The 13,730-nt window shown below is 40.7% G+C and overlaps 1 protein-coding gene across 3 annotated transcripts in view; it reads right to left on the reverse strand.

The window, feature by feature from the left end:
• Window positions 1-222: 222 nt before the first annotated feature.
• The window catches only part of FHL5 (four and a half LIM domains 5), a 32,782-nt gene continuing 19,274 nt past the window's right edge, over window positions 223-13,730 (reverse strand). For all 3 annotated transcript variants that reach the window (XM_014964774.1, XM_014964773.1, XM_014964775.1), the window contains exons 3-7: window positions 9,727-9,896; window positions 7,299-7,473; window positions 4,779-4,948; window positions 3,110-3,296; window positions 223-1,829 (exon numbers count right to left, since the gene is read on the reverse strand). In XM_014964774.1, coding sequence (XP_014820260.1) covers window positions 1,678-1,829; window positions 3,110-3,296; window positions 4,779-4,948; window positions 7,299-7,473; window positions 9,727-9,873 — 831 coding nt within the window. In that variant the 5' untranslated portion in view covers window positions 9,874-9,896 and the 3' untranslated portion in view covers window positions 223-1,677. The remainder of the gene's footprint in view (window positions 1,830-3,109; window positions 3,297-4,778; window positions 4,949-7,298; window positions 7,474-9,726; window positions 9,897-13,730) is intronic.

A 13,730-nucleotide genomic window follows, 5' to 3' on the forward strand; every position in this document is an offset into this window, starting at 1 on the left:
AAGGCATAAACTAATCAAACTCCAGACTGCAATAAAAGCTGCCATGAAAAAAGAAACTGAAAACCAAAAATGAACACAACGTAGAGCAAAAGATCAATATTTTATTGACTAGAAAACAGACCACTATGTATTTGTTGGTCAGTCATTATCCATATTGATTTTATGCCGCTGCGGTTCAGCTCTGGCTTAGCTATGCACACGTATTCTTTTTTTTTTCTTATCTTTTTTTTTTTTGCTCTTCTTTTTTTCTACCTCATGTGATGGTTGGCTTCAGTATGAATAGAGCCCGCTCAAGTCAGCCCAACAACTCTATGTGCTTAAGGTCACTCTAAAGGAGAACGTACAACTTAAAGAGGTGTGAGGTGGGACTAAAGGCACCATAACGCCAATCCAGCCTCTGTAACTTGCAGCGTGGAGGAAATACGAAGAGAAACACTTGTAAGTCAGCTCTAGGTGACCTTTAATAATAGAAGCTTGAGCGCTGAAGCTCCGCAAGCAGATACAACCTTCTCAAAGCCAGCTGCTAGAAACAAATACCTTGTTCTACAAGCGAGGATTGCGGAGCTCGCCGTGACGACATTACGATTCTTGACAGAATATTGGCAAATGCGTGTGGCACGTGGCAAAACGAATCACGGGTTGGTGCTGAAGAGCTTATAGCCTGCTATAGATACACAGGCCTTTACAAGGAAAAGGGGCAGCCTGTGGATCACAGACCCAGCAGGGTGGAAACGGTAAGGCCGTTAACGGTGTTTTGATTACTGGCAAATGGGCTCCGAGGGGAGGAAAGTACAAGGTTAAAGGGACAAGTGTGAGTTGGCTCTTGTCTCTACTACTAAAAGAAATATATATTTTATGCATGTATTTGAAGGTCTAGTGAAGACAATGGAGATAGGGTCTTAAGGTATACTAGCTATTGGAAAGCACTAGCCAAGCTTGGGCAATCCATACCTCTTACAGTAGCTCAAAATATGGGTTTATTTATGTTCTAAAGCAGTTATGCCTGAAAAAGTAAGTATAGTTAGCCAATTTTGGGAGAGGACCCGTCACTCAGTTTCTTGGTGATTAAAGACTATGTTTCTGAGGAGCAATTTGAGGAAGGAGAGGAAAATTACCTCCTCCCCCTTTATCTGACCCTGGAATGGGTCTCTGTATAGAAGTACCTCCTCCTCCCACTTTCTGCCTGCTTTGTCAGCAGCTTTTTTTTCCTGAAGTATGGAGGAAGTTGCTATTTACAAGTTGTTCTCTTCAAAGTTATGAAAACGAATAGAAAAACGCACGTGCCCAGCTTTCCACCCTGTGGTCTGCATCTGTGAAGCAGTGCTAATGCCTCCTCATTACTCATATGCCCTAGAGACTTTTCACAGTCCTCCTTGGCTCGTGGGAGATGAGATCTAAATTTTTAAGCTTCTAACAGCAGAGTGCAGTGTGTTACAAGGAGAAACATACTGTAGTTAGGTTTCAAAAATACACGAATCTTTTCTGCCTTATTTTCTTAGCCAGTAAGGGGCTGTTTAAATTTTTTCCACAAGGAATTGAGAACTATGATAGAATTGAACTGCTGTTGGAAAGTTACTTGAATGGCTAAATAACTGTTCTACTTTTTAGATGATTTTCTTACTGCAGAGTAATGAAGTACATGGTTACAAAGTGAGGGTCATGCAGGTCTCCACAGAACTAAGCAGCAGAGCCACATTTGTGACAAAGGACATCATCCTGCCGGGTGAGGAACCCTTGGCCCACCAGTGAGACGGAGCATCTGGCACAGTTAAAGCACTCCCCGTGCCACTGGCGCTCTTCAAACGAGACAAATTTGGGACCTCCGAGAGCTGAAAGAGATTTCGAGGAAGAAGATGTGAGACCCGGATTTACGGTAACAGTTCAGAAATCATAGAATCATAGAATCATTGAGGTTGGAAGAGACCCTTGGGATCATCGAGTCCAACCATCTACCCTACTCTACAAAAATGCAACAGATTGTTTTCTGATGTGCGACCGGGCTGTCATGCATATAGCAAACAAACAAATGAACAAAAATATGCAGTCCGAAATATTGTTTCTTGGCTGAATTGAAAAAAAACTTTAAAATTACATACAGTAGGAAATATCTTAAGCAAAGCCCCAAGTCACCTGCTTGGTTTTATACCCCATTATGAGCTCTGAATAGCATAAGTTTATCAGAATGTCCATTCAGGTTTGCTGATCTTCCCAACAAATTCTCATAAAAAGTATTTGCAATGTGTTGATGCATATAGTTTCTATACAACACTGAGTGAAAGCTAATTATTTCCACCTGAGTTTCTTCAAGATGGAGTCTTTTGAAAACCATCAGATCATGGAATTCCTAGCATGAGTACCTGAACTAAAACATCAGTGGGTTTTTTGTTTGCTTGATTTTAGTTGTGATGGTGTTTTGGTTGTTTCTTTTTTTTTTTTCCCTCCTAAAATTATGCCGATTTGATTGGGTATTCATCATTTTATTTATCCACTTACCTATGCAGCATGCACCTCTAGCAATCAGTGCTCTTCAACAGCTGAGCCCACGTGTACTAGAATTACAATGCAGAACACCAACAAGTGCTCTCACAAAACTTCAGACTTCTGCCCTGTATGTCTAATTCTAAATCAGCCCAGTACACAAGGGTGCATGCAATAGAGCTTTGTTGCATTTGGCAGGCTTTCTAATTTGACAGGTGTGCCTCACCAGCAGGCAGTTAATTCATGTCCAATTTAATCATATTTTCACTTAAAAACAGAGCCGATGAAATTACACACGAGGGACTTCTGTGTACTGTTCTGGGAAGAGCCAAAAAGTACCTTTTCATGTATTCTTAGGGATGAATTTTAGTGCAGAAAGCACTAAATCAAACAATGGAGGAACTCCTTTTGGCAAATAAAACAGCTCTTCAGTGGTCACAGAACATGTGTGATCAGTATGTCCTAGCAAGACATGTTACATATGATGGAGAGAGGGACTCTCTAGTAATTAACTCCCACATTTTTTTTATGATGGGACTCTTTTTAATGCTGCTTTCTAAACTAAAGGTCTGATTTGAGAGAAGATTCATGGCTCATCAGTGTTTAGACCCTTCTAGAAGATGAGACTCACCTGTAATAGGTTTCTTGCAGGAAGCACACTTCTTAGCATACAATCTGCTGAAACAGTCTACACAGTAGGGATAGTCATCTTTAGAAATAAACCTTTGTCCAGACAGCTGGGTTTTACACCCAGCACACACAAAGCACTCTTTATGCCAAGGCTGGTCGTCGTAGGTCACTCCCCCAGAAGTTATCACCTAATGTATGGACAAAAAGGACAGAGCAGTCAAACAAAGGAGTGAATCTTGAAGGATTATCCAGTCCTTCATAAATCCCTCTGCTTGTTTTTGCTCTTCCCACATGCACAAGAGAAGAGAGTGTGGTCACAACAACAGTTTTTCATCTGGAATATCAACTTGACTGACTGCAGTTGAGCTAAACACGCCACCGGTTTGTTATTCTCTGTTTTCTATCGTGGGTCACCCCATGGTTTGCAATAAACAGGCTGGTTTGTTACCATTTTTTTCTGTTATACATGTGAATAAAGGCTTAGCATCAGACATGCTCTCAGAAGAGAAATTCTCAGTGATGGACTGTGAAGAAGAGAACCAAGGCTGGGATTATGGCTAATCTCCAAGTGGAACAGGCATTTTTCTGTCTCACACCTGAAACAGAATTTTAAGTAGGAAGAAAGGGACAGTAAAGAAGCAGAAGAGGGACAGAAATGAGATCTACACTGCCAAAAGAAGAAATAAAATGGTATTTATCAGTGTCATCAAACTTCTCATTCCCTGCAATTCACTCACAGCTCTCTACTGGTTATTTCTGAAGAGGGAACTTTCCAGTTGCTCTATAGCTTCCATATGTGTGATAAAGAGCTGGTTTCATGGAATTTGAGAGACTGTGTAGAGAAATTTCTGCAGAGATAAAGATGAGCTGTGAGATAGCATTTCTACTGTCAAGTCTTATGCACAACAGTGAATGAATGAATGATTATAGTTGGGACACAGGGAGAAAAAGTTGGAGAACCTTAATTAAGTAAAAATAGTGGCACCATCAGATTTCCCTGGGGAATACAGTTTCAGGGACATAAAGAATAATACTGAGTGATGTCAGGCAATAAAAAAAAAATAAATAGTTCCCAATACCCTTAGCACTCCAGTATTGGTCTACTTCTAACTCTTATTCGCTTTTCCATTAAAATCTCAAAATCTCTGGCACAAAGATTCAAGAGTTCAGTTTGGCAATTTAATCTTTTCCCATAAATAAATCTTTATTTATGGGAACTGGTATGAGTTTAAGCAGTGAAATTGTTTTAGCTGTTACGCAGGAGTATTATTTGTATTCCTAGATTTTTTAAGAAGTAAATCCTGATTATTCCACACAAGTGCTGCTAACCTCAATGTCTCTAATAAACATAGAGCAGAATGACTATATTTGCCATGTGATCATTTAATGCAAATTAAAGGCTAGATGCAAACACATAGGAATACATAAAAGCACTTTCTACAGTTTAACTACTGAGAAAAAACAACAACCAGGCAGCAGATTTTTCTTAAATTAAAAGCTTTTGTTAGAGGAAGAGGTTTAAAGAGAAACAGTAAATAAATTTAGAAATTATAAGTTATTTGATGAAGTGGAAAAAAAAATTGCTTCCAGAGGGATACAGGTACTAAAGAATAAGTTAAATTCTGCCATAAAAAGCAGCTTAAAACAGTGTCCATTGTGTATTTCGTTACCTTTTTGCAAGAGTAGCAATGGTGAGCAAATTGCTTCTCAAAGCAGGGCACGCAGTAATTCTCGTTGCCTTTGGTGATGAGTGGTTTAGTGCCCAGTGGCTGCCGGCAGTGCTGGCACACGAAACAGGACTCGTGCCAGGAGCTCCCCTTAAACTCCATTTTACGGGAACCTGCAAAAACCAAAAGCAAATGACACCCTCAGCTACAGCCTTGTAACAGAAGTTCTAAATGTTGTGAAGACTTGTTTTGAATGTTGTATCTCAGTGTTGTATTATCTAAGAAAGCACTTATCCTCAATTTAATAGGGTTTCTAAGTACGTACTTGAAATTTCAAGAACCCATTCAGTGCCATGTGATCCCCTGGCAGAAGATGCTCCAAGTTGCCCAAGTTATAATTTTTAGTCTGTCATATGACTCTTTTAGGGTTACTTCTCTGTGATACGTTTGGTTGCTTAGAGTTCCTCTCAGGCCAGTCAACTCTGATGATGGTCAGACACACAGCACTTTTCTAAATTAAAGATGGATTTGCTTTGATGTTTACTACATCTATTAATAGCCTGTCTTTTGTCCTCCTTAACCTTAGTCTCCTTCATTCATAAATGCATTATTTATCTTATTTATTATTTATCTTATTCAGTTTAAGCTTTTTTTATCAGTAAATATATTTTGTGTGACAAAGCACACTACACTGTCTCTTCTTATAGCTCATCATTTCCATCCTGGGCCAACTGTTCTTTTTATTGTATTCAACTTTTGCTTTTGATTCGGCGCAAGGACAGATACAATTGCAAAAGACAGCTGTTTGGTCAACTGACTGCCAGAGGAGTTCCAGAGCTCTTAGCTCTGTGTACTGGTACCCTGAACTCCTCAATGGAGATGTGTAAGTCTGAGATATGCACATATATCTGAGAATGATTTTTCCAGTGACTCCCCACCATAACCTCCTCCCCTGCTGGTACCACCAGACTGCAAAGAGAGGGGACAGGAGCTTTATCATCATTTCCACACAAAGCTGAGAATTGCTGCTAGAACTGATTAATCCTGCAGTAGCTGTTTCCTGGACTGTGGGGTTAGCAGAGAGAGAAACTGCTGCATTTCAACACGAAAGGTTTACAGCTTCCTCCCAGTGAGCAGAAGGCTGACTTCACTGTCTTTGCCCACTGGGTCTTTTGGATACAGGGCTATCAAGCTGAAAACAAAGTTGTTAATGGTTTAGAAACTGGTCAGCATCACTGTGGCACTTCAGTTCTCTTAACGCCCTGTTATTCCTACCCTCAGCACCTGCTGCAAGGATTTAGTCTCCTAGACTCTGGGGCAAAATCTGCCAGATGGATATACACCAGAGAACAAGGCAAACCTCACTATATTCTGGTGCTATTGTCAGCACATTAGTAAGGAGTGATTAGAAAACATTCTTTTCTAATATTCCAAATGTAAGCAGTATGTCATCCATAAACTGAACATGACTATATTGCTACAACATTTATGTCCACTAATACAGCTTTTACCTGTAATGAAAAGGAAATAAACTGTAAAAGTACATAGTTGCATCAATGCTACAGGTTGAACATTGACATTAGCGACAGAGTATTTATACTAAAACATTAATTTCATACAGTCCAGATCTTATTGTTTGGGAGGGAGATCTACTGAAAAATAAAATTCCAGCATCACTGCCAAATTTACTGATTCCCTTGGCCAAAGGTTCCCAAACTAGCAGTCATCAGGCCATGGAAGACAGTTTGCAGCTGGTTTTGGAGTTATACGTGTGACCCGTAGAAAGGTTCAAGCAGTGAGGGTAGTTCACTGTTCTAAAAGTCAGCGACCCACTTTCCCAAGCAATCCCCTTCATTTTGCCACACATGGTGCTGCTGCTTCTCTTAGATGCCTCTGAAGAGGCAGATGATGTCCTGAGCAGACCTGATTAAAAGCTGAGAAGTAGTTTGTGGAAAGTGCAGAATTTTCAGGTTGCTAACGGCAGGAAATAAACCCCTTGTAAACACATCTGCACTTGTATTGCTTTTAGTAAAAATGCTGATAATGGTTTGAACAGAGAATGTCGTATCTTGACAATTTAAACGAAGAATATTTCTGAATGAAAGAAGTATAAAGAGGTATAAAGAACGTTGAGCCAGGTCTGATACTCGAGGTCTGGTCAATGTGACAGACCAAATGCAGACGTCTTGTCTAATCTGTCACTCCTGCTGAGGCCAGCTCTGTCTGTCTGCCTACACTCACAGCAGGATACGCTTCCTAAGAGCTGCAAGGACTCAACAAGAACATGTTTTACACTATTTTGAACTCCAGCATTCTTTATAAGGATTCATAAGCCCTGTCAGTGCCAGACCAAAGGTACCTGCCTGTCTTCTCTTCACCGCCAGAAGGGTACTACCCACAAAGGAGGAGGAGTCACCTGGAAGCTGTTCTGGGAGTCAAGGACCTTGTAGCTCAGTTACTCAAGGATGGGTTACAATTAAAAACACAGTTCTGTTTTTCACCAAAGGGTCCCTGCTGTCTTACCAGGCATAATGGTCTTCTGGCAGTGGAAGCACTTAGATGAGTACTCGTCGGAGTAACACTCAGTGCACAGCAAGAGCTCGTCCTTGGCAGCAAAGGGTTTCTCCACCAGCGAGCGGCTGCACTTGGCACACTTGAAGCACCCTTCATGCCAGTGGCGACCTTTGTAGGACAGATCCTTGGAGAAAGCAAGTCCACGTTAATGAAGACATTTCTTTAGAGTGTTTTTATCCCCCAGTTCCTCCCAGAAATAAAGTGAGAAATGGACAGCATGGCAACGGTGACTTGAAAAGAGGGGTGATAAAAGCATCCAGCATCGCTGTGTTGGGATATTTTGTAGATCTCTTGCAGAGGCATTAGGAGCTGCTTTGGCACAGGCAATAGTCCTTCCTTTATGTAACATCAGAGATATGTTTTTATTGGAAGCACCATTTTATATTTTACAGTTGGCCTTCAAGGGGAAACAAGTGATCAACATTTTAATGCGCGCAGGCCGCCTGACAAGAAGTGCATTCTCTACAGAGTTCAAAATTAACTTCATCTATTTTTTAACGTAGCTGCTTTTTTTTCCAGCTGACAATACATAACATTAAAGAAAGATCACATTATTGCAGAAAACAAGCAATTAAAATCTCATTGAGAACAAAATGATTCTTAGGAAGATTATTAAAAAATCATTGCTTTTGTTTACACCTAATATAACTCCTCCTAAAAACTTGGCAGAAAAATGTTTGTTTAAGACTCAGCAGGCTTAGGGGATGAAAAAGCTAACAGTAAATGTATGAGACCTCCACTAAGAATTCAAAAAAAGAGGAAACAGCAGATAAAAATTTTCCAAGGTTAAAAAAACAAGGCAAAAATGCACATCCTCCCCTCTCCCCCTTGTCCCCCAAAATAAACCAGATCCTTCCAGGTCTTGTTTATAAGTAAGAAGCACAAAAGGACACAAATCCAATCTCCCTTATCTCCTTTGTCACAGTCTCACCCTTTAAAGCACTAAAACTGAAATACATACCATGCCTCATTTCAGGTGGTGCTGAGGACTTACCACTTTCATCTGCTTTAGTTAGCGCACTCAACCTTTCACAAAATAGGCTGTCAACCCAGAGCAGCCCGAGGCAAAGACTGGGTGAGATGGAGAGGAGGAGAGCCAAGTTCCAGCACTGTGGCAGAGGCAGGACAGCCAGCTGTAGGTCTCCGTGGCCCAAATTTCTAGCTGACTCTGGCCTGTTCTACTCCTTTCTTGTTACTCCTGTTTTTTTTTTTTCCTCCTAATTTTTCCTTCCACTCAGTCCAAAGACATAATTTTTTGTTGATGATCTTTGACATCTGTGGTCCTGCACTTACTTAATTTTAAATTTTAAAAGCGTAATTAGTGAACTCGGAGCACATGTGCTCCAGGTGACTCTGACTGGAGGTACGTGTACAAATTTGCTGTTGAAAAATGCTGAGGAGAGCTTGTGAAGAGTCTTCATCCAAATCAGCATTTTCCTTGGATGACTCCTTTACAGTACTGAGCTGCACTCAGACAATGTGCTTTGAAAACCATGAAGTACTTTGGCCAGTGAAACCTCCTGAGAGGCTTATTTTAATAACTTTCTGACCTTTTCTTTCAAAAGAACATAGGCAAAGCAAGCACGGGGAGAAGGTGAACACTACATACTGAACTTGGCAGGAAAAAGGCATTTTGACAGGTTTCATCTGAACTTTTAAATTCCAAATCAAGTGCACAGGCTGTAAATTGAAGTATGGGTACTATAAACCCTATCAAATGCCACAGACAAACTCATATTATTAATATTCTAAAAAAGGGGAGAGGTGAAAGGAAAGCCAAGCCCAGAAATGCTGCCACTAACGTGCCATCTGTGAGATGAGCAAGGTAGGCATGGAATTAAGTTAAAATTAAAGTGTGCTTCATTTCCAAAAGACAGAAGGAGTAATATAGAAATTATAAACGTAGTTTCTTTTCAGCTTGACACTGGCACGTCAGCACTTAAGGTAAAAGTAATTAAGCAATACTCAAAATATTTTTTTCAATGGATATCTCTCAGAAATTCCAAAGTTTCATTCAAGCTGACCCAGTGAATTACACCAGCCCCCTACTGTCCCTCAAGGGCCGTGCAGTCTCTGCTGCCAGTGGGTGACTGGAGGTGAAGGATGGAGTCTGGCTGTGGTCCACACACACCCCACAGCCTTGCTGTATATTAGAGGTGTGTGCGTGTACAGATTTCCTAATCTATGGCCCTGGACCTCTTCTATTCTGCAAAACCAGTGCTGTTTCTCTCTGCTGTGTGTGGATGCACAGCAGCTCTGCTTGGGTCTGTTCACCAGCACAGGGATAGGCAGAGGGTCAGATACAGAACCTGCCATTAAGGAAATGGGATTTGTGTCTAATTTAGCAAAAAACAAGAAGTGAAAGCTAAATCTTTACCTTGGAGTCGCACTCAATAGGTTGCTTGCACTCTTCACAGGGGTTGGCAAACAGGCTGTCGTAACAGGTAACACAATAAGCATTTTCATCCCTTAAGGCGTACTTCCTTCCACGAAGAGACTGCAGGCAGTAATGACAGTCTGTCATTCTGCTGGGCTTCTCCCCGTGAGCTGGAAAGGTGGAAAAAACATGTCATTCAGAGAATAAACATTTGCTTGCCCAAATAATAAGTAATGTAACCTGTGAACGTTAGGACGGGCGTTTCTTGGGCATTTGCGGTGCCCTGGATTTCTAATGCCAGGCTGTTCTGTAATAAATAGGCAGCCTTAACAACATACAGGGTGTATAGTGTTACCTGCATCAAGGGCAGCAAGAAGGCAGCCTCAGCTTAATCTAACAGCACTTATAGGGCAGGTACCTGAAAATGAAGCTGTCTTCACATTCTCTGTGTACAGCTACTGCCATTGTGAGCATTATGTACTGGATCGTGAGGCATGATTTATCCAGAAATCAAGGAATGGAGATAGAAGCTACAGTTCAAAAATCAAACCAGCTGTCAAGGTAAAAGGCCAAAGAGAAGTGGCAAGCACTTTGTAGTGTGTTCCTGGCTTTCTCTTGCCATTTCTGTCTTTCTGCCTTTCAAAATACCCCCCACCTCTACCTGACTGCACAGAAGGAAGAAAAGGGACTCCAAGCTGTACGGCTAGGGGTTTTTTTTTGCATAATCTCAGCTGTGCTGCTAACATTTGGTGGGAGTGTAAGGTGACACAAGTACCCCTGGATAGCAAAAAAGCAAAATATAAAGAAAAACAAACTAAATAAAATCCAAACAAAATCATAACTCAAAGTAATTTCCTTTGTTGTTATTGGAAAAGATTGGTTTTGTCTTACATATTTCTGCATTGCCAGGTTCCATGTTGGCAGTGCCAAAATACTCCGAGACAGATTATATTTCTGTGCCAGACAAGTGCAGGAAATACCACAAATCTATTGAGAGCCAATTGTATGAGTTTCCCATCCTTCAGTTTTCCAGGCTAAAGAGGCTTTGGATAAGCATCCAAACCTCAGCTTCTTATAGACCTGCAATGCTGAACGTTTTAAGGATTGTGGAGACGAGGACTTATTTCAGTCTTCTTGTTGCTGGTTGGTCAGTTCATCAGCATTTTGCTAAAATTGGGTCTTGATTCCTGGGAATGAAGGAAGAAAAATCCAGAAAGTTCCCAGTGAAGCAAACCCAGAAACATCTGCTGGACTCATTGGCTTGCACTCTTCATTAAACTCATGGAGTGTCGCTGAAGTCAGTGCCAGCAATCATAAATTTTAGAGGATTTGAGAACAACCAGGGAAGGTCTCCTAAAATATTTACATATCAGTGACTTTTGGCAGCTGAAATCTTTGCACTTTGAATAACAGCGCAAATTAGTTTATCTTAACCAGATGCAAAGCCTGAGACTAAGGAAGAGAAGCATTTGAAGAACAACATTCGAGGGAGCACTTGCCATCACAGAGCTTACATCTAGTCCATCTGGGGTTACTCCCTCATACTTGATTTTATACGCTCACTTATACCCATGGTTCAATTTTAAAAAGGCACTTAATCTTTTTCTGGGTTTCTGCTTTGTGAGATGTAATTCAAAATGATTGTTTGAACTATAAGAAAGAACAATTACGGCAGGTCTCCACTGGCACCAGTGCTTAAGGTCAGGCATTTATTAATCTGTTCCTGCAGGGATAGTAGTAAGACAGTGAAAAGGGGGCAGGAAGAGAAGCTATAATGTTTATCTCTGTCCAAAAGTAAGGATTTGTTCAATTGGCACAAGCTATGGAAAACTTGTTGTTTCTGTAAATTGAACTTCTTTTGAGTTTAATTGATTTACTATCTTTCTGGCTGTCCTAAATCTTTGTATTAGCCAAGACAGTAAAGAAATTAAATAATCTATAACTCAGATCTGTGGGAAACATGCCTGCTTAAAAACATTACAGACGTGTTTTACGTGATATCTTTCAAATAGCAGGATAACAGGGCTTGAATCTGGACTTCCATGTCCTTAAGATCAAACAGAGATTTGAATGTGAAATGAATGAACCCACAGATATGAGAAAATGACACCCATCAGCTTGTACATTTACACAACATGACACATGAAAACCAGACACCCCACAGTAATTCAGTGCACGATCACTATGCAGTCATCGCCAAAATCGACGTTAAGCTCATTTTCTATATTGGGGAAGCAGGATAAATTGGTGGCTGGGGAGACAATCAAGGAATGTTTGTGGTTAACTGGGCTCCGTATTCAAGGTTTTAGAGGAATTTTCCTTCCTTTTTTTGGGTGGGAGTTAGAGTTATGAAGTGCCTCTGAGGATAACCCCCAGCAGACCACCTTTCTGATTGCCTCCTGCTGAATCAGGACCCGGCTTCCTAATGCAGTTTCATCTCAGCCTAAAAGTGGCAACAGGATGATCCCAACAGGGAATGCATGAAGAGGTTATCTGTTACTTCCTGTGCTTTTTGTTGTACAAAGCTCACCAACTAATAACTTCAGGTATCTGCAGATACATCTCTCCTTTTTTCATTCTAATGACCAGTGACAGGTTTTTAAACTACAGAAAACACTGCATAGCCAACAATTTTCTTCAAAAAATGGTTTTCTTGATTTTTTTGGTCTTGCCGGGAAGCCAATCTCTTCCAGGAAGCCTGGCTTATGTACACACACAAGACCTGCTATTGTAATACTCCAGAACATCTAAATTTATAATGTAGTCATCCTCCTAAAAACTATATGGATATGGAAACAAAGTGCCATTTCTCCTGTTTTACAGGTGATTGTGGCTGCTTGAGAATGTTAGAAGAGTACACCCAAGCCCAGAGTCAAAGCCTGGGGGTGTCCTTGAGCTTCTCCTCTAGTAAAGTGCTCACCAGGCCACCAAGGCTTTGTTTCAGAAAAAATCTTCAAGGGTTTGACCACGACAATATAAAACCATATTTGGGAGTGAAGCAGTGATGGTATGAAAAAAGAATGATGATTTTACAAATCTCCTGGGTAACCTTTGTGAGCCACTTTTACCGTCAGACAATGCAACAAAAAAAGTGAATCTCCTCTCTCCCAGCACCACTTACCCTTGCTCCAATAAATAAGTAACAGTACAAGCACCACGCAGTTAAGTAGAATGTTTTTCTTGTGCTTTGATCCTAATCCCTAGAGAAATATGTTTACTTTAAGTTTGCTGGAAGCTAGACGTTGTGTTTTGAAGGTCAGTTAAGAAATCTCTGGAGGCCTGATGCTATTCACTCTCATGGAATGAAACGCTGACTCCAGCATTCCAGCTGCTAACTCGTGTCCCAGGCACAGGGAAAGGCTGCGAAGTCTTCATGCCTTGGGAAAAGAGGATTTCGTTATCTAAATTGGAACAAAGCTAAATACCATTGATTTTTATGTATCTAGTAGGCACAGATACGTGATACCATTTGTAGCCTTAGAATATTCCAAGGGGGAGCAGAGAGATGTTGCCAAAGATGTGAGGATATTGCGACTGGAGTCCCTGGGGTCACATTTGAGAACGCAGCAGTCTCATGGTATGAATTATAAAGCAGATGAAAATAACATAACAGAGCTGGCCAGTCTGCCTGCTGTTGCAGCACATTAAGGTAGAATTTTGCTACAACAAATTAGGAGAGAGACTTTCTGTAGAGTCAAATGGTTTCCTACAAGATACAGAGCACTAGAAGAATTTCAGCAAAGCGAGCCGCAAGAAAAGGGTTGTGATGTTGTGAAACCTGATAAATGTAGGACTATCAAGAAAGGAATGCTTATTTTCTCACTGGATCTAAAAAGCACAGCCACAATGTTAGTATGTCACTTAATAATTTATCTTGATATTTTCTATAAGTGTGTGTTAATCTCCCTTAGCTTATAGAAATATAAAAAACCCAGAAACATTAATCCTACTTAGAGGGGAATGAATATACATAGGCATGTAGGTATGTACATACCTGTAAATAT

Source organism: Calidris pugnax, unplaced genomic scaffold (assembly GCF_001431845.1).
Source record: "Calidris pugnax isolate Ruff unplaced genomic scaffold, ASM143184v1 scaffold219, whole genome shotgun sequence".
In the NCBI taxonomy this organism is placed as follows: Eukaryota; Metazoa; Chordata; class Aves; order Charadriiformes; family Scolopacidae; genus Calidris; species Calidris pugnax.